This window comes from Taurulus bubalis (assembly GCF_910589615.1).
Source record: "Taurulus bubalis genome assembly, chromosome: 10".
Classification (NCBI taxonomy): Eukaryota; Metazoa; Chordata; class Actinopteri; order Perciformes; family Cottidae; genus Taurulus; species Taurulus bubalis.
Window position 1 is genome coordinate 27,293,551 of NC_136598.1, and position 27,271 is coordinate 27,320,821.

At 43.3% G+C, this 27,271-nt stretch overlaps 1 protein-coding gene across 2 annotated transcripts in view; it reads left to right on the forward strand.

Moving 5' to 3' along the window:
• nf1a (neurofibromin 1a) overlaps positions 1-19,249 on the forward strand; it is a gene marked incomplete at its 5' end in the record, with an annotated part of 72,314 nt that extends 53,065 nt beyond the window's left edge. The window contains 17 exons of one of the 2 annotated variants that reach the window (XM_079225079.1): positions 2,522-2,801; positions 4,043-4,257; positions 9,742-9,803; positions 10,724-10,865; positions 10,956-11,057; positions 11,248-11,388; positions 11,624-11,750; positions 11,837-11,968; positions 12,100-12,232; positions 12,825-12,985; positions 14,238-14,360; positions 14,451-14,569; positions 15,150-15,250; positions 15,361-15,503; positions 17,991-18,037; positions 18,122-18,338; positions 19,054-19,249. In XM_079225079.1, the coding sequence (XP_079081205.1) occupies positions 2,522-2,801; positions 4,043-4,257; positions 9,742-9,803; positions 10,724-10,865; positions 10,956-11,057; positions 11,248-11,388; positions 11,624-11,750; positions 11,837-11,968; positions 12,100-12,232; positions 12,825-12,985; positions 14,238-14,360; positions 14,451-14,569; positions 15,150-15,250; positions 15,361-15,503; positions 17,991-18,037; positions 18,122-18,338; positions 19,054-19,196 (2,388 nt within the window). In that variant the 3' untranslated portion in view covers positions 19,197-19,249. Of the gene's footprint in view, positions 1-2,521; positions 2,802-4,042; positions 4,258-9,741; positions 9,804-10,723; positions 10,866-10,955; positions 11,058-11,247; positions 11,389-11,623; positions 11,751-11,836; positions 11,969-12,099; positions 12,233-12,824; positions 12,986-14,237; positions 14,361-14,450; positions 14,570-15,149; positions 15,251-15,360; positions 15,504-17,990; positions 18,038-18,121; positions 18,339-19,035 lie in introns of both variants that reach the window. The other variant, XM_079225078.1, reaches the window with a different exon arrangement.
• Between the last annotated feature and the right edge of the window lie 8,022 nt (positions 19,250-27,271).

Consider the following 27,271-nt stretch of genomic DNA (forward strand, 5'->3'; position numbering starts at 1 on the left):
CGGGTTGCGTTCATGTTCAGTTGGACAACCTTTTTAAAGGTTGTCGTTTCGTCTAATAACCGTTAGCCGCTCGAGTGCCGCCAACTTATGACAAACAAAAGCCTCATGAAAGTTGGAGGAATGAAGCGTCAATTTGGACCAGAGTTACACGATTAGAGCAAAGTGAGCCGGAGCTTGGTGTAAAAAAAACTTTAAAAAAGTAATTAAAAAAAAATAATTCTAATAAAATAAACATTTATTTCTTAATTAGTTCATTTCTAAATTTTTTCTTTAATTTTTTTTCTTAATAATCGTTTCTTCTTAATTGTATTTCTTAATAAAAAAATAAACAAATTAATTAGTTTCTTAATATATTTGTCTTCATTTTATTTCTTAATTTATTTGTTTTTTCTTAATTTATTTCTTAATTGTATGTCCCTTTTTTAAATTTGGTTTTGTTGATTATTTCTTTATTAGGAAATAAATTAATTAATTGAGAAATAAATAAATTAGTTTCTTCATTTCTTTTTCTTCTTAATGTATTAGTTTTTTCTTAATTAATTTCTTTATTTATGTCACTTTTTATTTTGTTAACCATTGTGACATTTTGTTGGTTTATTGACTGAATTTCAAATGTAGTTCTGCTCATAATAAAAAGTGAAATTTGAATTATGGAAATACATAAATTTCCCCCGATCCAGTGGATCCACACATTACAACATGAAACTCAACCTACTTAACATCATTTTAGAAGCTTTTTAACAACACAAATCTAAACTTCGACTCGTTAAACGTAATATTTACTTACTTGCTAACGGAAGAGCTGAATCCCCAGGGCTGTAAACCGCTCCGGTGCTGCAGAGCGACGTCAGCGGTGTCCTCCGGGTCCGAGTCCCGCCGCCGCTCAGAGAAACAAACACAACACACAGCGGCAGACGCACAACAGCAGCGCTCTCAATGGCGCCTTTGTGAGGCGTGTTGACCGAGAAAAGCCGTCGAGGCTGAGGAGTCCCTCCACGTGTGGTTTCACCTCGGGGTGGAACGGAATTTAAAAGAATATCTGATTATTTTATTGTTTTTATACCGGGCTCCGTTGAGCTAACGTGAGTCTTTCTGCCGGTGTTTTCCACGGCGCTGCCGGCTGAGGTCACCGAGCACAAAGGGAACCTTGTCTGCTGAACTCTTTGTCACCCAGAAGAATATATTCTGTTTTCTGATTGTCTTGTGCTTCAGCTCCATATCTGAGAACACAACGTCGTTAATTAAAATAAATAAAATAAAGTTTTCTCCTCCATCATCCAGTCGATCACGTGATCGGTCGATCACAGATGTTTCTCTAGTCTCTGATCTCTGGTCATGTGACTTTGTAAACAACCAATCAGTGTTTAGACCAACAGGAGGAGAGCTAGTTACGTTAGCATCACCGCTAACGGAGAACCAACAGAAGAGCTAGTAATGTTAGCAGCACCGCTAACGGAGAACCAACAGGAGAGCTAGTTACGTTAGCATCACCGCTAACGGAGAACCAACAGGAGAGCTAGTAATGTTAGCAGCACCGCTAACGGAGAACCAACAGGAGGAGAGCTAGTAGCGTTAGCAGCACCGCTAACGGAGAACCAACAGGAGAGCTAGTAGCGTTAGCAGCACCGCTAACAGAGAACCAACAGGAAGAGAGCTAGTAACGTTAGCAGCACCGCTAACGGGGAACCAACAGGAGGAGAGCTAGTAACGTTAGCAGCACCGCTAACAGAGAACCAACAGGAGGAGAGCTAGTAATGTTAGCAGCACCGCTAACAGAGAACCAACAGGAGGAGAGCTAGTAATGTTAGCATCACCGCTAACAGAGAACCAACAGGAGGAGAGCTAGTAACGTTAGCAGCACCGCTAACGGAGAACCAACAGCAGGAGAGTTAGTAACGTTAGCAGCACCGCTAACGGAGAACCAACAGCAGGAGAGCTAGTAACGTTAGCAGCACCGCTAACAGAGAACCAACAGCAGGAGAGCCAGTAACGTTAGCAGCACCGCTAACAGAGAACCAACAGCAGGAGAGCTAGTAACATTAGCAGCACTGCTAATGGAGAACCAACAAGAGGAGACCTAGTAGCGTTAGCGGCACCGCTAACGGAGAACCAACAGGAGAGCTAATAGCGTTAGCAGCACCGCTTACAGAGAACCAACAGGAGGAGAGCTAGTAAAGTTAGCAGCACCGCTAACAGAGAACCAACAGGAGGAGAGCTAGTAACGTTAGCAGCACCGCTAACGGGGAACCAACAGGAGGAGAGCTAGTAACGTTAGCAGCACCGCTAACAGAGAACCAGCATGAGGAAAGCTAGTAGCGTTAGCAGCACAGCTAACGGAGAACCAGCATGAGGAAAGCTAGTAGCGTTAGCAGCACCGCTAACGGCAAAATAATATACTCCTTAAATAATAACCGACCTGCATAGAGTCTATTTATATCAAGTTTGTCTATTTTCCGTCGGCAGTGTCTAAATGTTCTGTCTAACTGTTCTCCTGCCTAAACATTAAATGTTCTGTCCGCAGGTGATTGGTCGGATGTGTAAGATCATCGACAAGACGTGTCTGTCTCCGACGCCCACGCTGGAGCAGCACCTGATGTGGGACGACATCGCCATCCTGGCGCGCTACATGCTCATGCTGTCCTTCAACAACTCCCTGGACGTGGCGGCCCACCTGCCCTACCTGTTCCACGTGGTGACCCTGCTGGTGGCCACCGGGCCGCTGTCCCTGCGGGCCTCCACCCACGGCTTGGTCATCAACATCATCCACTCGCTGTGCACCTGCTCGCAGCTCAACTTCAGCGGTGAGCAAGCCGCCGCCCTCGTGTTGTTGTTGTTGTTGTTGTCGCGGGGTCGAATCCCGTCCGTTAACACTCCCGGGAGGAGCGACGCAGATTCGCGTTTTACTATGTTTTACGTTTTTAAAATACGATTTAAATGCTGCTGGAGGCGCCAGGCTTTCACTTCCTTGTTCTCCTTACTGACAAACGAAGCCTGATGAAAGTTGTAGGAATGAAGCGTCAATTCTGGACCAGAGTTACGAGATTAGAGCAAAGTGAGCCGTTATTTTGTTGACCATTGTGACATTTTGTTGGTTTATTGACTCAATTTCAAATGTAATTCCGCTCATAATAAAAAGTTACATTTTAACTATGGAAGTACATACATTTCCCCTGATCCAGTGCATATCTTCATATCTTGGTGATAAAACGTCACAGAAATAAGATTTAAATGTTGCTGGAGGCGCCAGACCTTTCCCTTCCTTGTCCTGTGAGCTCCTACTGTCTCTCACAGGAGCTCACAGGCTGCAGAGTCTGTGTGAAGCTCCGCCTTTCAGTGGGATTTGGTGTAAAATCGAGAAGGCCTAAGACCCTGAAGGGTTAAAGACACTTTCATATGTGATATATACCCATGTGTTACATCAACAATTACAGAACAATCTCAGCTCTCTATATAATGAGGCACCATTGTCCTTAGACAGAAGTGTAAAGAGATAACATGGCCCTAAAGCTGAAAAATGTAAGCTTGATTTTTGAAATTCTTCATATCTCTTGTGAAAACATAACTTTACTCATGTGTTTTAGTGATGGAGATGAAATATATGAATACAATGGTAGATACATGTAAATAAATGTCTAAAACCAAATTTTGTAATATAGTTTTCTGAGTAGTAGACATTTATTTACATGTATCTTCCATTTTATTAATATATTTCACTGCTTTTATGAACTTAAGACCTTTGGTAAAACAATGTTCATCACCAAAACGTGTCGTCCACATGAGTTTTCACAAGAGATATGAAGAATTTCAAAAATCAAGCTTCAATTTTTCAGCTTTAGAGTCATATTCTCTCTTTACACTTGTTCCTTATGACAATGGTGCCTCATTATATAGAGAGATGAGATTGTTCTGCAATTTTTGATGTAACACATGGGTTTATACCTCATATGCAAGTGCCTTTAAAAGGTGAATTTAAGAAATGATGTAAGATGGAGAGAATGACTCCCCTCCGTTAAGCGTCCGTGCCGCTGTGTTTCCTCTCCAGAGGAGACGAAGCAGGTTCTGAGGTTGAGCCTCACCGAGTTCTCGCTGCCCAAGTTCTACCTGCTGTTCGGCATCAGCAAGGTGAAGTCTGCCGCCGTCATCGCCTTCCGCTCCAGCTACCGGGACCGGTCCTTCTCCCCCGGCTCCTACGAGAGGGAGACCTTCGCCCTGTCCTCGCTGGAGACCGTCACCGAGGCCCTGCTGGAGATCATGGAGGTCTATCATCTTTATATGTACATGTATATCATGGAGGTCTGGATCTGCTTTATATAAATATACATGTATATACATGTATATCATCTTTGTATATACATATATCATCTTTGTATATACATATATATCATCTTTATATATACATATATATCATGGAGTTCTGGTTCTGTCACAGAGGAGACTCCCGATGATCTGATGGAGAATGTTTCCATGAAATTATGAATATGAAGCAAAAATCAAGACTAATAAGCAAAAGTGGATGTGTGTATATACGTATAAATTAAATATATATATTTAATTTATACGCATATACACATCCATTTTTGCATATATCTAAATAAAAATATATAAAACAAATATATGTATAAATTAAAATATATTAAAAAAGAATATGTATAAATTAAATGTATAAATATTTGAAAAATGAAAAAAAAAATATATATATATTTTATTCATATATAAATATATATATTTTTCAATTTATGTATATATATTTTTTTTTTTACTTTATTAATTGTTGTATGTATATTTTATTCATATATGTATGTGTGTGTGTATGTATGTGTATATATATATGTATGTATGTGTATATATATATGTATGTATGTGTGTATATATATATATATATATATATATATATATATATATATATATATATATATATATATATATATATATATATATATATATATATATATATATATATATACACTTCATATTGATGGTGAAACAAGACACTGAAATGCAACGAGCATTAATATTTATTCTCAATATAAAACAGTTAGAACGTTGAACGTGTTCTGTTCTGGACCGGTTGGGTTTTGAGGGGTCCGTGTTCTTTAAGGTTCCTAACCAGCGTTCTTTAAGGTTCCTAACCAGCGTTCTTTAAGGTTCCTAACCAGCGTTCTTTAAGGTTCCTAACCAGCGTTCTTTAAGGTTCCTAACCAGCGTTCTTTAAGGTTCCTAACCAGCGTTCTTTAAGGTTCCTAACCAGCGTTCTTTAAGGTTCCTAACCATCGTTCTTTAAGGTTCCTAACAGATCGTTCTTTAAGGTTCCTAACCAGCGTTCTTTAAGGTTCCTAACAGATCGTTCTTTAAGGTTCCTAACCATCGTTCTTTAAGGTTCCTAACAGATCGTTCTTTAAGGTTCCTAACAGATCGTTCTTTAAGGTTCCTAACAGATCGTTCTTTAAGGTTCCTAACCAGCGTTCTTTAAGGTTCCTAACCAGCGTTCTTTAAGGTTCCTAACCATCGTTCTTTAAGGTTCCTAACCAGCGTTCTTTAAGGTTCCTAACCAGCGTTCTTTAAGGTTCCTAACCATCGTTCTTTAAGGTTCCTAACAGATCGTTCTTTAAGGTTCCTAACCATCGTTCTTTAAGGTTCCTAACAGATCGTTCTTTAAGGTTCCTAACCATCGTTCTTTAAGGTTCCTAACAGATCGTTCTTTAAGGTTCCTAACAGATCGTTCTTTAAGGTTCCTAACAGATCGTTCTTTAAGGTTCCTAACAGATCGTTCTTTAAGGTTCCTAACAGATCGTTCTTTAAGGTTCCTAACCATCGTTCTTTAAGGTTCCTAACCATCGTTCTTTAAGGTTCCTAACAGATCGTTCTTTAAGGTTCCTAACAGATCGTTCTTTAAGGTTCCTAACAGATCGTTCTTTAAGGTTCCTAACCGATCGTTCTTTAAGATTCCTAACCATCGTTCTTTAAGGTTCCTAACCATCGTTCTTTAAGGTTCCTAACAGATCGTTCTTTAAGGTTCCTAACCATCGTTCTTTAAGGTTCCTAACAGATCGTTCTTTAAGGTTCCTAACAGATCGTTCTTTAAGGTTCCTAACAGATCGTTCTTTAAGGTTCCTAACCATCGTTCTTTAAGGTTCCTAACCATCGTTCTTTAAGGTTCCTAACAGATCGTTCTTTAAGGTTCCTAACAGATCGTTCTTTAAGGTTCCTAACCATCGTTCTTTAAGGTTCCTAACAGATCGTTCTTTAAGGTTCCTAACAGATCGTTCTTTAAGGTTCCTAACCATCGTTCTTTAAGGTTCCTAACCATCGTTCTTTAAGGTTCCTAACAGATCGTTCTTTAAGGTTCCTAACAGATCGTTCTTTAAGGTTCCTAACCATCGTTCTTTAAGGTTCCTAACAGATCGTTCTTTAAGGTTCCTAACCATCGTTCTTTAAGGTTCCTAACAGATCGTTCTTTAAGGTTCCTAACAGATCGTTCTTTAAGGTTCCTAACCATCGTTCTTTAAGGTTCCTAACCAGCGTTCTTTAAGGTTCCTAACCATCGTTCTTTAAGGTTCCTAACCAGCGTTCTTTAAGGTTCCTAACCATCGTTCTTTAAGGTTCCTAACAGATCGTTCTTTAAGGTTCCTAACCATCGTTCTTTAAGGTTCCTAACAGATCGTTCTTTAAGGTTCCTAACCATCGTTCTTTAAGGTTCCTAACAGATCGTTCTTTAAGGTTCCTAACAGATCGTTCTTTAAGGTTCCTAACAGATCGTTCTTTAAGGTTCCTAACAGATCGTTCTTTAAGGTTCCTAACAGATCGTTCTTTAAGGTTCCTAACAGATCGTTCTTTAAGGTTCCTAACCATCGTTCTTTAAGGTTCCTAACCATCGTTCTTTAAGGTTCCTAACAGATCGTTCTTTAAGGTTCCTAACAGATCGTTCTTTAAGGTTCCTAACAGATCGTTCTTTAAGGTTCCTAACCGATCGTTCTTTAAGATTCCTAACCATCGTTCTTTAAGGTTCCTAACCATCGTTCTTTAAGGTTCCTAACAGATCGTTCTTTAAGGTTCCTAACCATCGTTCTTTAAGGTTCCTAACAGATCGTTCTTTAAGGTTCCTAACAGATCGTTCTTTAAGGTTCCTAACAGATCGTTCTTTAAGGTTCCTAACCATCGTTCTTTAAGGTTCCTAACCATCGTTCTTTAAGGTTCCTAACAGATCGTTCTTTAAGGTTCCTAACAGATCGTTCTTTAAGGTTCCTAACCATCGTTCTTTAAGGTTCCTAACAGATCGTTCTTTAAGGTTCCTAACAGATCGTTCTTTAAGGTTCCTAACCATCGTTCTTTAAGGTTCCTAACCATCGTTCTTTAAGGTTCCTAACAGATCGTTCTTTAAGGTTCCTAACAGATCGTTCTTTAAGGTTCCTAACCATCGTTCTTTAAGGTTCCTAACAGATCGTTCTTTAAGGTTCCTAACAGATCGTTCTTTAAGATTCCTAACCATCGTTCTTTAAGGTTCCTAACCATCGTTCTTTAAGGTTCCTAACAGATCGTTCTTTAAGGTTCCTAACCATCGTTCTTTAAGGTTCCTAACAGATCGTTCTTTAAGGTTCCTAACAGATCGTTCGTTAAGGTTCCTAGCCATCGTTCTTTAAGGTTCCTAACAGATCGTTCTTTAAGGTTCCTAACAGATCGTTCGTTAAGGTTCCTAGCCATCGTTCGTTAAGGTTCCTAACAGATCGTTCTTTAAGGTTCCTAACCATCGTTCTTTAAGGTTCCTAACCATCGTTCTTTAAGGTTCCTAACAGATCGTTCTTTAAGGTTCCTAACCATCGTTCTTTAAGGTTCCTAACAGATCGTTCTTTAAGGTTCCTAACAGATCGTTCGTTAAGGTTCCTAGCCATCGTTCTTTAAGGTTCCTAACAGATCGTTCTTTAAGGTTCCTAACCATCGTTCTTTAAGGTTCCTAACCATCGTTCTTTAAGGTTCCTAACAGATCGTTCTTTAAGGTTCCTAACAGATCGTTCTTTAAGGTTCCTAACAGATCGTTCTTTAAGGTTCCTAGCCATCGTTCTTTAAGGTTCCTAACAGATCGTTCTTTAAGGTTCCTAACCATCGTTCTTTAAGGTTCCTAACCATCGTTCTTTAAGGTTCCTAACAGATCGTTCTTTAAGGTTCCTAACAGATCGTTCTTTAAGGTTCCTAACCATCGTTCTTTAAGGTTCCTAACCATCGTTCTTTAAGGTTCCTAACAGATCGTTCTTTAAGGTTCCTAACAGATCGTTCTTTAAGGTTCCTAACCATCGTTCTTTAAGGTTCCTAACAGATCGTTCTTTAAGGTTCCTAACCATCGTTCTTTAAGGTTCCTAACCATCGTTCTTTAAGGTTCCTAACAGATCGTTCTTTAAGGTTCCTAACAGATCGTTCTTTAAGGTTCCTAACCATCGTTCTTTAAGGTTCCTAACAGATCGTTCTTTAAGGTTCCTAACAGATCGTTCTTTAAGATTCCTAACCATCGTTCTTTAAGGTTCCTAACCATCGTTCTTTAAGGTTCCTAACAGATCGTTCTTTAAGGTTCCTAACCATCGTTCTTTAAGGTTCCTAACAGATCGTTCTTTAAGGTTCCTAACAGATCGTTCGTTAAGGTTCCTAGCCATCGTTCTTTAAGGTTCCTAACAGATCGTTCTTTAAGGTTCCTAACAGATCGTTCGTTAAGGTTCCTAGCCATCGTTCGTTAAGGTTCCTAACAGATCGTTCTTTAAGGTTCCTAACCATCGTTCTTTAAGGTTCCTAACCATCGTTCTTTAAGGTTCCTAACAGATCGTTCTTTAAGGTTCCTAGCCATCGTTCTTTAAGGTTCCTAACAGATCGTTCTTTAAGGTTCCTAACAGATCGTTCGTTAAGGTTCCTAGCCATCGTTCTTTAAGGTTCCTAACAGATCGTTCTTTAAGGTTCCTAACCATCGTTCTTTAAGGTTCCTAACCATCGTTCTTTAAGGTTCCTAACAGATCGTTCTTTAAGGTTCCTAACCATCGTTCTTTAAGGTTCCTAACCATCGTTCTTTAAGGTTCCTAACAGATCGTTCTTTAAGGTTCCTAACAGATCGTTCTTTAAGGTTCCTAACCATCGTTCTTTAAGGTTCCTAACAGATCGTTCTTTAAGGTTCCTAACAGATCGTTCTTTAAGGTTCCTAACAGATCGTTCTTTAAGGTTCCTAGCCATCGTTCTTTAAGGTTCCTAACAGATCGTTCTTTAAGGTTCCTAACCATCGTTCTTTAAGGTTCCTAACCATCGTTCTTTAAGGTTCCTAACAGATCGTTCTTTAAGGTTCCTAACAGATCGTTCTTTAAGGTTCCTAACCATCGTTCTTTAAGGTTCCTAACCATCGTTCTTTAAGGTTCCTAACAGATCGTTCTTTAAGGTTCCTAACCATCGTTCTTTAAGGTTCCTAACCATCGTTCTTTAAGATTCCTAACAGATCGTTCTTTAAGGTTCCTAACAGATCGTTCTTTAAGGTTCCTAACCATCGTTCTTTAAGGTTCCTAACCATCGTTCTTTAAGGTTCCTAACAGATCGTTCTTTAAGGTTCCTAACCATCGTTCTTTAAGGTTCCTAACCATCGTTCTTTAAGGTTCCTAACAGATCGTTCTTTAAGGTTCCTAACAGATCGTTCTTTAAGGTTCCTAACAGATCGTTCTTTAAGGTTCCTAACCATCGTTCTTTAAGGTTCCTAACCATCGTTCTGCTTCCTCCCTGCAGGCGTGCATGAGGGACATCCCGGCCTGCAAGTGGTTGGACCAGTGGACGGAGCTCGCTCAGAAGTACGACTGTCTGTCTGTCTGTCTGTCTGTCTGTCTGTCTGTCTGTCTGCTCCTCACCAGCTGCCAGCTGTGACTTCTAACTAGAAGAACTTAATTAATCCGACAATTATTTTTATCGTAATTCATTCCATTGTGCTGCTCAGTCGATCAGTGATGCGTTCAGGCTCTGCTCAGTAAACATGAGTACTGGCTAAAGGTAAATGGTGACGTTCTCATGATGCGTTCAGGCTCCACCTTGTGTATGCACAGTATATTTATGTATCTCTACCGTTGGTGTCCGAGCTTCTAAATGAAACCACATTATAGATTCATGAGTGAATAACTTTGAGGAAGTTCTGACAGCTTTTTATTTTTATCCGCTTTTAAATCTGAAGCTGACAAACTTCCTGCTGCTGCTTCTTGCTGTGTTGCAACCTGTGTGTGTGTGTGTGTGTGTGTGTGTGTGTGTGTGTGTGTGTGTGTGTGTGTGTGTGTGTGTGTGTTAAAATAATCTTGTATTAGTCCCGCAGTGGGGAAATTACAGGATTACAGCAGCATTGCTCACAAGTGAATACAAGATAACAACCAAGTAATATAAATAAACAGTAATAGAAAACAACAAAGAAGAATATTAAATATACAGACTGAATAAAACAAGTATATAAAAGTACTTAACGTGTGTGTATCTAACGTGTGTGTGTGTGCAGGTTTGCGTTCCAGTACAACCCATGTGTGTGTGTGTGTGTGTGTATATCTAACGTGTGTGTGTGTGTGCAGGTTTGCGTTCCAGTACAACCCATGTGTGTGTGTGTGTGTGTGTATATCTAACGTGTGTGTGTGTGTGTGTGTGTGCAGGTTTGCGTTCCAGTACAACCCATGTGTGTGTGTGTGTGTGTGTGTATATCTAACGTGTGTGTGTGTGTGTGTGTGTGTGTGTGCAGGTTTGCGTTCCAGTACAACCCGTCCCTGCAGCCCCGGGCTCTGGTGGTGTTCGGCTGCATCAGTAAGCGGGTCAGCCACGGTCAGATCAAGCAGATCATCCGGATCCTCAGCAAGGCCAGCCCGCTGCTGAGCATCGACCGGGTGAGCCGCCGGTCACATGACGCGTCACGTGACCCGCTCTGTTCCCGCCGTGTGTCACGGGTTCTCTAATCCCTGCGCTCGTCCTCTCAGGGTCTGGAGAGCTGCCTGAAGGGGCCGGACAACTACAACAGCCAAGTCCTGATCGAGGCCACCGTCATCGCCCTCACCAAGCTGCAGCCGCTGCTCAGCAAGGTGACGCTCTTCCTCCTCCTCCTCCTCATCCTCCTCTTCATCAGGCTCAGCGTCCAGCTGTCCTCTTCCTCTCCTCCTAAAGGGATCTCTACTGAGTGAAAGCAAAAATATCACTTTTGTTTTTCTGTGTGTGTGTGTGTGTGTGTGTGTGTGTGTGTGTGTGTGTGTGTGTGTGTGTGTGTGTGTGCAGGAGTCCCCGATGCACAAAGCTCTGTTCTGGGTTGCCGTGGCGGTTCTCCAGCTGGACGAGGTGAACCTGTACTCTGCTGGAACCGCCCTGCTGGAGCAGAACCTCCACACACTGGACAGCATGCGCGTGTTCAATGACAAGGTGGAGCAGAGACACACACAGAAAGACACACACACACACAGAAAGACACACACACAGAAAGACACACACACACAGACACACACACACACACACACACTCATGAAGCTCTCACAGCTTCATGGTGCTGGTCGTTATTTTTCCTTTTATACAGAAAATGAAGCAGAAACTAAAACTAACGTTGCCATGTTTTTTTTAAACGCTCCTTCCTCCTCCTCCTCCCCCCCCCCCCCCTCAGAGCCCAGAGGAGGTGTTCATGGAGATCCGGCGTCCTCTGGAGTGGCACTGTAAGCAGATGGATCACTTCGTGGGTCTGAACTTCAGCGCCAACTTCAACTTTGCTCTGGTGGGCCACCTGCTGAAAGGTGAGAGCCAGAACTGGACCTTCCTCATGGTCTTCCTCATGGTCTTCCTCATGGTCTTCCTCATGCTAGCCCCCCTTGTGTCTCAGGCTACAGACACCCGTCTGCCACCACGGTGGCGAGGACGGTGAGGATCCTGCACACGCTGCTGGCGCTCATCAGCAAGCACCTGAAGTGTGACAAGTTCGAGGTCAACACCCAGAGCGTGGCCTACCTGGCTGGTAGGTACCGCCCAGTGACACACACACACACACCTGGTGACACACACACCTGGTGACTCACACACCTGGTGACTCACACACCTGGTTTATGGTCATGATGAGGAATTTGTGTTTCTTTGTCGTCTCTGCAGCGCTGCTCACCGTCTCTGAGGAGGTCCGAAGTCGCTGCAGCCTCAAACACAGGAAGTCGCTGCTGATCTCTGACCTCTCCATGGACCCCGTTCCCATGGAGACGTACTCCAGCCACGTGGACCCCAGCTGCAGGTGAGCCGGGGCCCTGGTGGTCCAGTAGGTCTGGTGGGTCTAGAGGGTCTGGTTTTGGGTCCACGAGTCCCAACGCGGTCCTCTGTCCAGGGTTCTTATTGTCATGGAAAACCTGGAAAAGTCATGGAATTTTAAACTCCCCAAAGTTTAGTAAAAGTCATGTAAATGTGTTATATTCATGTGTTCATGTCGTTCATTTATGCTGAGTTTGAAATAATGAATATGCTTTTAAAAGAAAGACTCAGAATATAAGCAGGCATACATACAGGCATCTATATAAATGTTTATTCTTTTAATCAAACTATTGTCTCATTCATTTGAGTCATTTAAGGTTTACTGTATGCTTTGTGTTCTCATTGTTAGTTTAAATACTACATTTACTCACTTCTTACTGTTTACACCCAAACTTCACTAAATGTTTGTCATGACATTTGGTTTAAAGTCCTGGAAGTTTGGTTAAGTCATGGAAAAGTCCTGTAAATTTGGTAAAAAATCATGGAAATTTGGTTATAAGTCATGCACATTTGGTTAAAAGTCATGGAAATCCATTGGTCAGAATGTGTATGAACCCTGTCTGTCCCCGCCGCCTCAGGACTCTGCGGGAGACGCAGCCCTGGACGTCGCCTCAGGTGTCGGAGCGCTACCTGTCGGCCCACCACTACCCGGCCGTGGGCCAGATCAGCCCCCGGACACGCAAGTCCATGAGCCTGGACATGGGCCAGCCGTCGCAGGCCAACACCAAGAAGCTGCTGGGTACGAGAATCGGTTCAGAGAATCATGCGTCACACTAAATGCACCGGGAAGCAGAGGAGGCCTTGTAGACTCACATCTCATGGACTACTTTAGTACCTTCAAACAAAGTCAACCTTTTAAAAACCAAACTGAGCGATTGTTATATAAAACTGTAAATCATAGGTTTCATGAATGTATTTGGATGTATTAAACACCATAAGTAATATACAAGTGAAATATATGGTTTGGTACATGAGAAAATTCAAATAGCCCCAATGGGTCCAATGGGCCCCAATGAGTCCTCGTCTGAATGTTCTCTGTTCTAAACCCTCTCTAACTTTGTTCTGCTTCACGTTATCAAAGTCAACCTTTGCAGAGAGAATGTTCACATATTGAGCTATGATTTGGGTTAGAGAATGTTCACATATTGTTATGATTTGGGTTAGAGAATGTTCACATATTGAGCTATGATTTGGGTTAGAGAATGTTCACATATTGAGCTATGATTTGGGTTAGAGAATGTTCACATATTGTTATGATTTGGGTTAGAGAATGTTCACATATTGAGTTATGATTTGGGTTAGAGAATGTTCACATATTGTTATGATTTGGGTTAGAGAATGTTCACATATTGAGCTATGATTTGGGTTAGTGAATGTTCACATATTGAGCTATGATTTGGGTTAGAGAATGTTCACATATTGAGTTATGATTTGGGTTAGAGAATGTTCACATATTGTTATGATTTGGGTTAGAGAATGTTCACATATTGAGCTATGATTTGGGTTAGAGAATGTTCACATATTGAGCTATGATTTGGGTTAGAGTTGGACCTTACAGCTGCATCATTTCAAAGTAATAATCATCCTGAAAGTGTTTTTTTTTTTTTTTTTTTTTTTTTTTTTTTTATATAGGCGGACCTGAAACCTTTTCATTGTTTTCTGTGTGTCATCTTCATTTCCTCTTAACCAGTAACATATAGACTGATATTTACACATCTGAACAACATCTCACATGTGTACCTTTTATTATAACCAACATTATTCCAATAGCCCTAGTGGTTGCAGAGATACACCCTTTTTAGTTTGGGAATGACATTTTTCGAGGAAAGGGCCTAAAAATAGTATGCATGCGTTACAAAGGTCGAACATCCTGTAAAATATTAGATTTGGCTCGCATGTAGATTTTGAACTCTGAACGTATAAGCAGTGTTTTTATTGGCCGAGCCGCAGCAGGAGGAGGAGCTTGCTCACGAGACGCTTTGCTTCCTCAGGCACCAGGAAGAGCTTCGATCACCTCATCTCGGACTCCAAGGCGCCGAAGAGACCGGAGATGGAGTCGGGCATGACGACGCCTCCCAAGATGAGGCGCGTGGCGGAGAGCGACTACGAGATCGGTGAGAGCAGCCTCCCTCCGGCGTCCGGCGCCGAGCGCTTTGGGTCCCGGGAGACGCTTCATGTAACGTCTGTTTGTTTCACAACCGCAGAGACGCAGCGGATCGGGAACTCTCACCTCCGCAAGGTCTCCGTCTCCGAGTCCAACGTCCTGCTGGACGAGGAGGTGCTGACGGACCCCAAGATCCAGGCGCTGCTGCTCACCGTGCTGGTGAGGCCGCGAGGGCTGTTTACCGGCTGCTTGTTTACCGGATGTTTGTTTACCGGCTGCTTGTTTACCGGCTGCTTGTTTACCGGATGTTTGTTTACCGGCTGCTTGTTTACCGGATGTTTGTTTACCGGATGTTTGTTTACCGGCTGCTTGTTTACCGGATGTTTGTTTACCGGCTGCTTGTTTACCGGCTGCTTGTTTACCGGATGTTTGTTTACCGGATGTTTGTTTACCGGCTGCTTGTTTACCGGATGTTTGTTTACCGGATGTTTGTTTACCGGCTGCTTGTTTACCGGCTGCTTGTTTACCGGATGTTTGTTTACCGGCTGTTTGTTTACCGGCTGTTTGTTTACCGGCATCTTGTTTACCGGCTGTTTGTTTACCGGCTGTTTGTTTACCGGCTGTTTGTTTACTGGCATCTTGTTTACTGGCATCTTGTTTACCAGCTGTTTGTTTACTGGCATCTTGTTTACCGGCTGTTTGTTTACTGGCATCTTGTTTACCGGCTGCTTGTTTACCGGCTGTTTGTTTACCGGCATCTAGTTTACTGTTTGTTCACCGGCTGTTTGTTTGTTTTCAGGCCACGCAGGTCAAATACACCACGGACGACTTCGACCAGAGGATCCTGTACGAGTATCTGGCTGAGGCCAGCGTGGTTTTCCCCAAGGTGTTCCCTGTCGTGTGAGTAGATCTGACTTTCATTCATAATATCATAATAATCACCTCACACGTCTGGTTTATAATAATCACTTCTGTGTGTGTGTGTGTGTGTGTGTGTGTGTGTGTCTCAGCCACAACCTGCTGGACTCTAAGATCAACACGGTGCTCTCCATGTGTCAGGACACCAACCTGCTGAACCCGGTTCACGGCATCGTGCAGAGCGTGGTTTACCACGAGGAGTCGCCGCCGCAGTACCAGCCCTCCTATCTGCAGAGTAAGACACGCCCACACTAGACACGCCCACACTAGACACGCCCACACTAGACACGCCCACACTAGACACGCCCACACTAGACACTCCTGCACAAGACACTCCTGCACAAGACACTCCTACACAAGACACTCCTACACAAGACACTCCTACACAAGACACGCCCACACTAGACACGCCCGCACTAGACACTCCTGCACAAGACACTCCTACACAAGACACTCCTACACAAGACACTCCTACACTAGACACTCCTACACTAGACACTCCTACACAAGACACTCCTGCACTAGACACTCCTGCACTAGACACTCCTGCACAAGACACTCCTACACAAGACACTCCTACACAAGACACTCCTGCACAAGACACTCCTGCACTAGACACTCCTACACTAGACACTCCTACACTAGACACTCCTACACTAGACACTCCTACACTAGACACTCCTACACAAGACACTCCTACACAAGACACTCCTACACAAGACACTCCTACACAAGACACTCCTACACTAGACACTCCTACACTAGACACTCCCACACTAGACACTCCCACACTAGACATGCCCACACTAGACACTCCTACACAAGACACTCCTACACTAGACACGCCCACACTAGACACTCCTACACTAGACACTCCTACACTAGACACTCCTACACAAGCCACTCCTGCACAAGACACTCCTGCACTAGACACTCCTGCACTAGACACTCCTACACAAGACACTCCTACACAAGACACTCCTACACAAGACACTCCTGCACTAGACACTCCTACACTAGACACTCCTACACAAGACACTCCTACACTAGACACTCCTACACTAGACACTCCTACACTAGACACTCCTACACTAGACATGCCCACACTAGACATGCCCACACTAGACACTCCTACACAATACACTCCTGCACTAGACACTCCTGCACTAGACACTCCTACACTAGACACTCCTACACTAGACACTCCTGCACTAGACACTCCTGCACTAGACACTCCTACACTAGACACTCCTGCACTAGACACTCCTACACTAGACACGTCCGCACTAGACACTCCTACACTAGACACGCCCGCACTAGACACTCCTGCACTAGACACTCCTACACTAGACACTCCTACACTAGACACTCCTGCACTAGACACTCCTACACTAGACACTCCTACACTAGACACTCCTGCACTAGACACTCCTACACTAGACACTCCTACACTAGACACGCCCGCACTAGACACTCCTGCACTAGACACTCCTGCACAAGACACTCCTGCACTAGACACTCCTGCACTAGACACTCCTGCACTAGACACTCCTACACAAGACACTCCTACACAAGACACTCCTACACAAGACACTCCTGCACTAGACACTCCTGCACTAGACACTCCTGCACTAGACACTCCTGCACTAGACACTCCTACACAAGACACTCCTACACAAGACACTCCTACACAAGACACTCCTGCACTAGACACTCCTGCACTAGACACTCCTGCACTAGACACTCCTACACAAGACACTCCTACACTAGACACTCCTACACAAGACACTCCTACACAAGACACTCCTGCACTAGACACTCCTACACAAGACACTCCTGCACTAGACACTCCTACACAAGACACTCCTGCACTAGACACTCCTACACTAGACATGCCCGCACTAGACCCTCCTACACTAGACACTCCTACACTAGACACTCCTACACAAGACACTCCTACACAAGACACTCCTACACAAGACACTCCTACACTAGACACTCCTACACTAGACACGCCCACACTAGACACGCCCACACTAGACATGCCCACACTAGACACTCCTACACTAGACACTCCTACACTAGACACGCCCACACTAGACATGCCCACACTAGACATGCCCACACTAGACACTCCTACACTAGACACTCCTACACAAGACCTTCCTGCACTAGACACTCCTACACAAGACACGCCCACACTAGACACGCCCACACTAGACACGCCCACATTACAGTGCGTTAACTGTCGGTCGTCCAGTTTGGACACATCCTGCTTCCTGAAAACTTTTATTTTGAAAGGGAAAACACGTGTGTTCCCTTTCAAAATAAAAGCCCTGCACCTCTGCAATCAGAAGCATCAGGACTAGAACTAGAACACGTCTTTAGACAGGAAGAACTGAGTTATTATGACATCAATCATTAAAAATACAAAACCGCAGGTTGAATTTATTTCATAAGAATTGGAAAACAATTGAATCTAAACATCCAACATGTTTCAAGTGTCTACAAGTTTTACCAAAGTTAGAAATAAATATGGAGGCTCTAGATGATTTTAAATGAGACGTGAAGAATAAAATGTTTTTAGTTTTGGTCATGGCGTTTATTAAAAGAAAAACGGTCTTTTCCGTCCTGCCGGAGGGTTCTGGGTCTGTTCCTGTTTTTAAGAAGCATGTTCCCTCCTCTCTTCCACGTCTCACCTCGTCTCCCTTTCTGTTCACAGGCTTTGGCTTTAATGGACTTTGGAGGTTTGCCGGTCCGTTCTCTAAGGTACGGATGATATATCACACACACCTCTTAATAAAGTGTCTCCCTGAAGCACACTAAAGTAAAGCGTGCATCTTGTAACCGCAGCAAACGCAGATCCCTGACTACGCCGAGCTGATCGTGAAGTTCCTGGAGGCGTTGATCGACAGCTACCTGCCCGCGGCCGAGGAGGAGCGAGGGGAGGAGCAGCTGAGGACGCCGACCTCGCCCTACCCGCCCACCAGCCAGAGCCAGCTCAGCATCACTGCCAACCTCAACCTGTCCAACTCCATGACCTCCCTGGCCACCTCGCAGCACTCCCCAGGTCCGTGACCCCGTGACCTCTAAGGCCAACGCACACGCTGCAGCTGGCTCTCACAGCAGATCTATAAACGCGCTTCAAGCGACAGATCGACTCCACACATCTAAAGGGTTTCGTTTGCTTTGCTGCAGAAGTCTTTCGCGACAGCGCCCCCTGGTGGTTGATCGATCACATGACGCACACGGGACGGAAAGGCTGCACGATAAAGACTAAAATGTGCCCTTTTTTTTGTCTTATTTGACATAATAATGTTATTTTAGTTAAATCTTTGAGCGTTTCTAGTAATTAGGCCCCATCTTGCACATTATTGCACATAAGAGTTGTTGATCTGTCGTCTCTGGACAGATGTTGCAAAGATTAAGATTAAAGGACAAAGTAAGCTGCATAGTTTCCCCTTTTTATAAGCACACAAACGAGTAGAAACATCATTCAGGACTACGTTACATTCTTAGGGTCCCTAATAGTTTTTTTTTCTTGATTTGTACCACAAGGTACAAATCAAGGAAAAAAACTGGTATAAATCCCCAAAAACAAGTTAGGTATCAAATTAAACATAAAGATCAGGGCTACAATAATATATAAACCTCTAAACACAACTCAAACCATGAATAGGGTGAAGAACAACGCGTACGTGTGGCATTCAGGGGAAGTCAGACTTCGTGGTTGTGTGTTGGGTGCTCAGCTAGAGGAGGTTTCCCAGCGTGTGCTCTGTCCTCAGGTGTGGACAAGGAGAACGTCCAGCTGTCCCCGAGCTCCGCCCTGTCCAGCGGGGGGCGCACTCGCCACGGCTCGGCCAGTCAGGTGCAGAAGCAGCGCAGCGCCGGCAGCTTCAAGAGGCCGAGCATCAAGAAGATCGTGTGATCGGAGCCCTTCCTCCTCCTCCTCCTCCTCACCTGCCAGACCTCATGCTGCACTCCACCTTTTACTCTTTTATTTCCTCCTCTCCTCCATGGTCGTCGCTCTGGCAGGGATTTTATTCTGTTTTCCTGTTTTGCATTGAGGAGGAAACTTTTTTTAATTTTGTGCTGCTTTCAAATATTTTATTTGGGACGGCGCTCCAGGGCAGAGTGGGAGGAGCTTCTGTTCTCCTCTTGAGACGCGTGACACTATCGGGGGGGAATCCCTCTGAGCCTGATGGGAAAACAGGCTGAGCACCACGGTTTAGTCTGGACTCGAACCTCCGACTCCCCGTGTCCTGTACATATGTGACATAGACAGATTATGTATAACTAGTCCTTAGTGCTAATCTAGACGTCGACGTTTTCTCCATGGTGTGCCTTTGTCAGGGTTTTTCAATGTGTACAATTTGTAAAGTTAAAAAAGTCAAACCTTGCCGGGACAAAGAACACAGGTACTAATTATGGAGGCGGAGCCACCGCGAGTCCACGGCGGCCTCCGACGATCGTCAAGTATACAATCATCCATATACCCTGTTGCCTGAAAGTATTTATCCTGTACAGCTAGATAAGCGCTACACGAAACCTCCTTTTCAGACTCTTTCCCAAAAAAGAAAACAACAAAAAAAAATCCCTTCTTTTTGGAACACGGGGGCGACTACAGAACCCGCAGAACCCGAGGGGAACGTGACCTTGTACATAGCTGCGGGCTTTCCTTTCTTTTGCGCTCTGCTTTTATTTATCGGCTTAAATGTCGGTTATTTTATTTTTTATTTTTTTATCGGCAGCGTTTTTAATTAGTTTAGATTCCCGTCACGCGTCCGCCTCTAGAGGCTCCACCTCCAGAGGCTCCGCCTCCAGAGGCTCGTCCTTTACGGCTCTTTCAAGGAAACGTCGAGGCTTTTTTTTATTTTTATCTGCGCGTTTTTAGCAGTTAAACACCATTTTTTTATTATTATTTATCAACAAAAAGCCAATTTGAGTCGCTTCCTGGTGCCGTGAACGGTTTCTGGTCCAGAGTGAAACCGCTTCTAAAACCCATCGGGAGGAAGCTCTGATGGTTCTACTGGTTCTACTGGTTCACTACAAACCACAACGACACGTTCCCACAGCTCGATGCAGCTTCTGACCACGTCGCACGCAGCCGTCGGCTTCCATTCATTTCACAGAGGTGAGACTTTGAAGTCGCTCATCCATTGGTCTGTTCACTCGGTTATTAGGTGTGAATACGGAACACACACACACACACACACAAACACACACACACAAACACACACACACACACACACACACATGTACGTCGTAGCTCTTCACTGGTATCACTGGTCGTCAGCAAGGTTTAAGGAATGTTTCTTGGTGTCACGGTGAACAGCACGTGGTGTTTCGTTGTCACAGTAACACACAGAGGTCACTGAATAGAAACCAGACGGCTGTCGCGTCCAGAGCTCCACGGTCTCGCTGTGGGAAGCCGTCACGCGGTTTTGTAGCGATCGGGTTCCACCAGAGTCCCGTAGAACCAGCTGGCCGTAGTTAGCGTCCGACATCGTTTCCTTCTGAGGGAAGACTCCGAGGAAACGACGGACGACTGAACTCACTGGTCCGGTTTTAGCAGATTAAACAGATTTAGGTCCACCAGACGCTTTACTTGTCGCCCTCCGTCGCTCACGGGTTGAGTTGGCGTGCTTCAGAAACTAGCCAATCGCCTGAAGGTCCCGTTGGTCACATGACTTCACCAGCGGCCGCCGAATATACCGAGTTCATCGTGTTTAAAAACCCTTTCGTCTGTCGTGCGTTCCTCCCTCAAACAGGAAGTAGGCGTTAAAGTAGTAAAGCTCTTGCTTTCTGATTGGCTGCCTGGGCGAGGTGCTAAAAGATGAGAATAATTAAACTTTTCCGGTTGTTGGGTCGGGATTTTAGCTGAACATTTATTCAGAAACGCCTCCTTTTTATCTTTTTTTTTTTTTTTTTTTGAAACTCGATCCATTGTCTCTACTCGCCACTTTTCACCTTTTTCAACTCTTAAAGCTACATTCCCTGATTTCCCTCTAAAATGAGCCCAGAGACCTTCGACTACAGAATCAGCGACTGTACCTTTAAGAAGACATCTGAAGACCAGGTTTATTTGAGCACCGTGTTTAGCAGACCGCCATCGTTTCCAGGTTTTAGTTTGACTTGTGTGTGAATGGAAATATTAAGGATTATGTATCCATAACCTCTTAAACAAGTGGTTGACTTGCACTAATTTAAAAACAGTCATGGGTTTGCAAAGATGAAAAACCTCAAAATGTGGCATGTTTTATTTGATGTTATGCAAAATCTAATGTCTGTAGAGTAATAGTCTGAGTTTTGTTTTATTGCAGTATGTGTGATAATTGTAAATACTTTGTGTACAATTTGAGATGGTATATTTACTACACTGTACATACATGTGATATTGTATCATTTTGTTTTTGTAAAGCAGTTAGTTCCTGTATAATAATATACAAATTGAACTATTCCAGTGTTAGTAATAAAATGTTTTGCTCTCCACGGTGTTTGAACCTGCGTATGTTGATGTATTAATACTCTGAAGGTTAACACAGGTAGTACTTAGTGATGTATTCTTTCCATGCTTGGCCGTGAACCCATCGGAGAAAGAAACCACCAGGTTTTGTCTCCGGGGTGCAGCTTCCTGCCCGTGCTGGACTGGATTAGGTCAGATCATTAAATGACAACAATGCTGGTTTTCAAGGTTTTCGGTCTTCAGACAGGAAACGGTGGACTTTGCCTCTTTCGTGAGACCAGAGCCGGAAGGTCCCCCCTTTAACTTTGAATGTGGTTAATTCAATTCAGTTTATTTTGTATAGCCCAGAATCACAAATGTTCAAACTCCCCTCAGGGCTTTACAATCTCTACACATAACGTCCTGTTCCAGGACCTCACATCGGATCAGGAACAACTCCCCAAATAATTGAAAAAAACCCTTTCACAGGGAAACGGGAAGAAACCTTCAGGAGAGCAACAGAGGAGGATCCCTCTCCCCGGATGGACAGAAGCAATAGATGTCATGTGGCCAGAATGAACAACATAACAGAGTTACAGCACATTACATGAATATGACAGAAATTATTATTATTCATACAAGTAGTATATGCATGGACTGCGATCCAGATAACACTGCTCCATGTTGCAGAAGGAGGTAGAAATGTGCTTTGAAGAGACATGAATCCATCCTGAAGGAGAGCGAAGAGGAAAGAGGAGCTCAGTGTATCCTAAGATGTCCTCCAGTAGTCTAGGCCGATAGCAGCATGACCTGTGATCTACTGACGGGGTTCCTCTAGGACAGGGGTGTCAAACTCATTTTCACTTGGGGCCACATCAGCATCATGGTGGCCTCAAAGGTCCGGTTGTAACTGTAACACTGTATAAACTACTTCCTAACATTGTTAAATAACTCTTTGCATTTGATTAATGTTTATTCAAGTGTAAACATATTCTACATGCATTTATATAAATTAAAAAATACAAGTAAGCAAATTTCTCTGTTACTACAACATAAATCCATTTAATTTAGGGTTAATTAATACACATTACACGATCAGAGATCAAATGCTTGATATTACATTAACTAGCGTTTTTGATTTTTTTGTCACAGTTGAGAAGGACATAACTAGTCCAACAAATAATTGCTGCTCACATACCTGTATGTGGTCTGGGGCACACCTGTTCACATACCTGTATGTGGTCTGGGGTACACCTGCTCACATACCTGTATGTGGTCTGGGGTACGCCTGTTCACATACCTGTATGTGGTCTGGGGTACGCCTGTTCACATACCTGTATGTGGTCTGGGGTACGCCTGTTCACATACCTGTATGTGGTCTGGGGTACACCTGCTCACATACCTGTATGTGGTCTGGGGTACGCCTGTTCACATACCTGTATGTGGTCTGGGGTACACCTGCTCACATACCTGTATGTGGTCTGGGGTACGCCTGTTCACATACCTGTATGTGGTCTGGGGTACGCCTGTTCACATACCTGTATGTGGTCTGGGGTACACGTGTTCACATACCTGTATGTGGTCTGGGGTACACCTGCTCACATACCTGTATGTGGTCTGGGGTACGCCTGTTCACATACCTGTATGTGGTCTGGGGTACGCCTGTTCACATACCTGTATGTGGTCTGGGGTACGCCTGTTCACATACCTGTATCACATAACAGCATCTTCCCCGCAGCTGTCACCTGACTGAACTCTGCACCACGGTGACGGTGAAGGTTGTTCACTTTGGTTTGGCTATGTGTTTCTATTTGGATGGCTGTGGTCCCGCTGTGTTTGTGCTCTGATCCACTGGTCTCCTTTCATAACACCGACCATAAGTCAACTGGACACGAGATTTATTATTTGTGGATTTGTAATGTTTAACACAACCATGGTAGCTAATGTTACTTGACCGAGTTATTTGACGTCAATCATCGGGGTAATTTAAGATGGATAATAGGACATTTAAACGACTTAGTTGAACCACGTACGAGGAACGGGGCCCTGGATTTGGCTCCATACTTAAATGTGTGTGTAGCTGCATCCTTTATTCTTTTTATGTCTGTCTGTGAAATACATTACTACTGGTTTTGATATGTGTTATATAAATAAGCTTTATTATTATCAACCACACAAGATATGCAAGTAACTTAAGATGGAAATAACAGCTTAAATAAATTCAAGGGCTTTTATTTTGAAGGTGACACCGCAAGCTGCAGCTGACCCGGATGCTCTTCCCTTAGCAACATGGCGGCTCCCCTCAGTAGCAACAGCAGCGTCTCGTTGCTGTGTTGATAAAGCGTCAGGTAGCTCCTTCAGTCCTGATCCAGATGTCTGGATTACATTTCACCCAGATACAACAGATACGTTTCTCTGATTGGCTATTCGTGTCGCCCATCTCTTTTCATTGATTGGCTGATGAGTCCTGGGGATTCGGGGGAGACGTGCTTGATTCCTCCATGGTGAGGGCAGCGACCAGGTCATGTTTGCGCTGCGGCACATTAAACAGCCTAGAGTTTTTTTCAGCGTGAGAAATACGATGTGGGGCGGGAGGGCGGGACTTAAGACCAAAATGCGTGACAGTCACGCTCAATGCGTGACACTTGAGAGCCCTGTGATCCTCTGACTCATCTCCCGGTAGCCTACAGAGATACTGGAGTTAGCTTAGCAGCTAGTCCCAGTTTAAAGAAGAGGAAACGAGCTTTGTGACGGAGTTTGTGTGAGGAAACGTTTCTGTCGAAAATGTCTAAAGTCCAAATGCTGAGATCTGTAGTGAAGCAGCGACTCACTGCGGCTGCGCAAGAGATATTTGGGCTGTTTGAAAGAACGATATCAGAGTACGAGGAGGAACTTTCTGCTTCTAAAGAGGAGAACGAGCGACAACGGAGACTACTGGACGCTGTTTTCAACCCGGAAGTCCGGATACACAGAGCAGGTTGGTTCTGTTTGTTTCTTCATCACTTTACACTGATGGAAGCAGTTCTGGAGGAAGTATTCACATCATGTACTGAGGTAGAGTTACAGGTACTGAAGTATTCACATCATGTACTGAGGTAGAGTTACAGGTACTGAAGTATTCACATCATGTACTGAGGTAGAGTTACAGGTACTGAAGTATTCACATCATGTACTGAGGTAGAGTTACAGGTACTGAAGTATTCACATCATGTACTGAGGTAGAGTTACAGGTACTGAAGTATTCACATCATGTACTGAGGTATAGTTACAGGTGCTGAAGTATTCACATCATGTACTGAGGTAGAGTTACAGGTGCTGAAGTATTCACATCATGTACTGAGGTAGAGTTACAGGTACTGAAGTATTCACATCATGTACTGAGGTAGAGTTACAGGTACTAAAGTATTCACATCATGTACTGAGGTAGAGTTACAGGTACTGAAGTATTCACATCATGTACTGAGGTAGAGTTACAGGTACTGAAGTATTCACATCATGTACTGAGGTAGAGTTACAGGTACTGAAGTATTCACATCATGTACTGAGGTAGAGTTACAGGTACTGAAGTATTCACATCATGTACTGAGGTAGAGTTACAGGTACTGAAGTATTCACATCATGTACTGAGGTAGAGTTACAGGTACTGAAGTATTCACATCATGTACTGAGGTAGAGTTACAGGTACTGAAGTATTCACATCATGTACTGAGGTAGAGTTACAGGTGCTGAAGTATTCACATCATGTACTGAGGTAGAGTTACAGGTGCTGAAGTATTCACATCATGTACTGAGGTAGAGTTACAGGTACTGAAGTATTCACATCATGTACTGAGGTAGAGTTACAGGTACTAAAGTATTCACATCATGTACTGAGGTAGAGTTACAGGTACTGAAGTATTCACATCATGTACTGAGGTAGAGTTACAGGTACTGAAGTATTCACATCATGTACTGAGGTAGAGTTACAGGTACTGAAGTATTCACATCATGTACTGAGGTAGAGTTACAGGTACTGAAGTATTCACATCATGTACTGAGGTAGAGTTACAGGTACTAAAGTATTCACATCATGTACTGAGGTAGAGTTACAGGTACTGAAGTATTCACATCATGTACTGAGGTAGAGTTACAGGTGCTGAAGTATTCACATCATGTACTGAGGTAGAGTTACAGGTGCTGAAGTATTCACATCATGTACTGAGGTAGAGTTACAGGTGCTGAAGTATTCACATCATGTACTGAGGTAGAGTTACAGGTGCTGAAGTATTCACATCATGTACTGAGGTAGAGTTACAGGTACTGAAGTATTCACATCATGTACTGAGGTAGAGTTACAGGTACTGAAGTATTCACATCATGTACTGAAGTATTCACATCATGTACTGAGGTAGAGTTACAGGTACTGAAGTATTCACATCATGTACTGAAGTATTCACATCATGTACTGAGGTAGAGTTACAGGTACTGAAGTATTCACATCATGTACTGAGGTAGAGTTACAGGTACTAAAGTATTCACATCATGTACTGAGGTAGAGTTACAGGTACTGAAGTATTCACATCATGTACTGAAGTATTCACATCATGTACTGTGGTAGAGTTACAGGTACTGAAGTATTCACATCATGTACTGAGGTAGAGTTACAGGTGCTGAAGTATTCACATCATGTACTGAGGTAGAGTTACAGGTACTGAAGTATTCACATCATGTACTGAGGTAGAGTTACAGGTGCTGAAGTATTCACATCATGTACTGAGGTAGAGTTACAGGTGCTGAAGTATTCACATCATGTACTGAGGTAGAGTTACAGGTGCTGAAGTATTCACATCATGTACTGAGGTAGAGTTACAGGTACTGAAGTATTCACATCATGTACTGAGGTAGAGTTACAGGTACTGAAGTATTCACATCATGTACTGAAGTATTCACATCATGTACTGAGGTAGAGTTACAGGTACTGAAGTATTCACATCATGTACTGAAGTATTCACATCATGTACTGAGGTAGAGTTACAGGTACTGAAGTATTCACATCATGTACTGAGGTAGAGTTACAGGTACTAAAGTATTCACATCATGTACTGAGGTAGAGTTACAGGTACTGAAGTATTCACATCATGTACTGAAGTATTCACATCATGTACTGTGGTAGAGTTACAGGTACTGAAGTATTCACATCATGTACTGAGGTAGAGTTACAGGTGCTGAAGTATTCACATCATGTACTGAGGTAGAGTTACAGGTACTGAAGTATTCACATCATGTACTGAGGTAGAGTTACAGGTGCTGAAGTATTCACATCATGTACTGAGGTAGAGTTACAGGTACTGAAGTATTCACATCATGTACTGAGGTAGAGTTACAGGTACTGAAGTATTCACATCATGTACTGAGGTAGAGTTACAGGTACTGAAGTATTCACATCATGTACTGAGGTAGAGTTACAGGTACTAACTAAACTAAAAACACATCTTTTCCGACTATACCTTGAATAAAGAAAGTAGCATTTAGTGGCACTTAAATAGCACTTTGTAGTTTCGCCTTCTTGAAGAAATTGT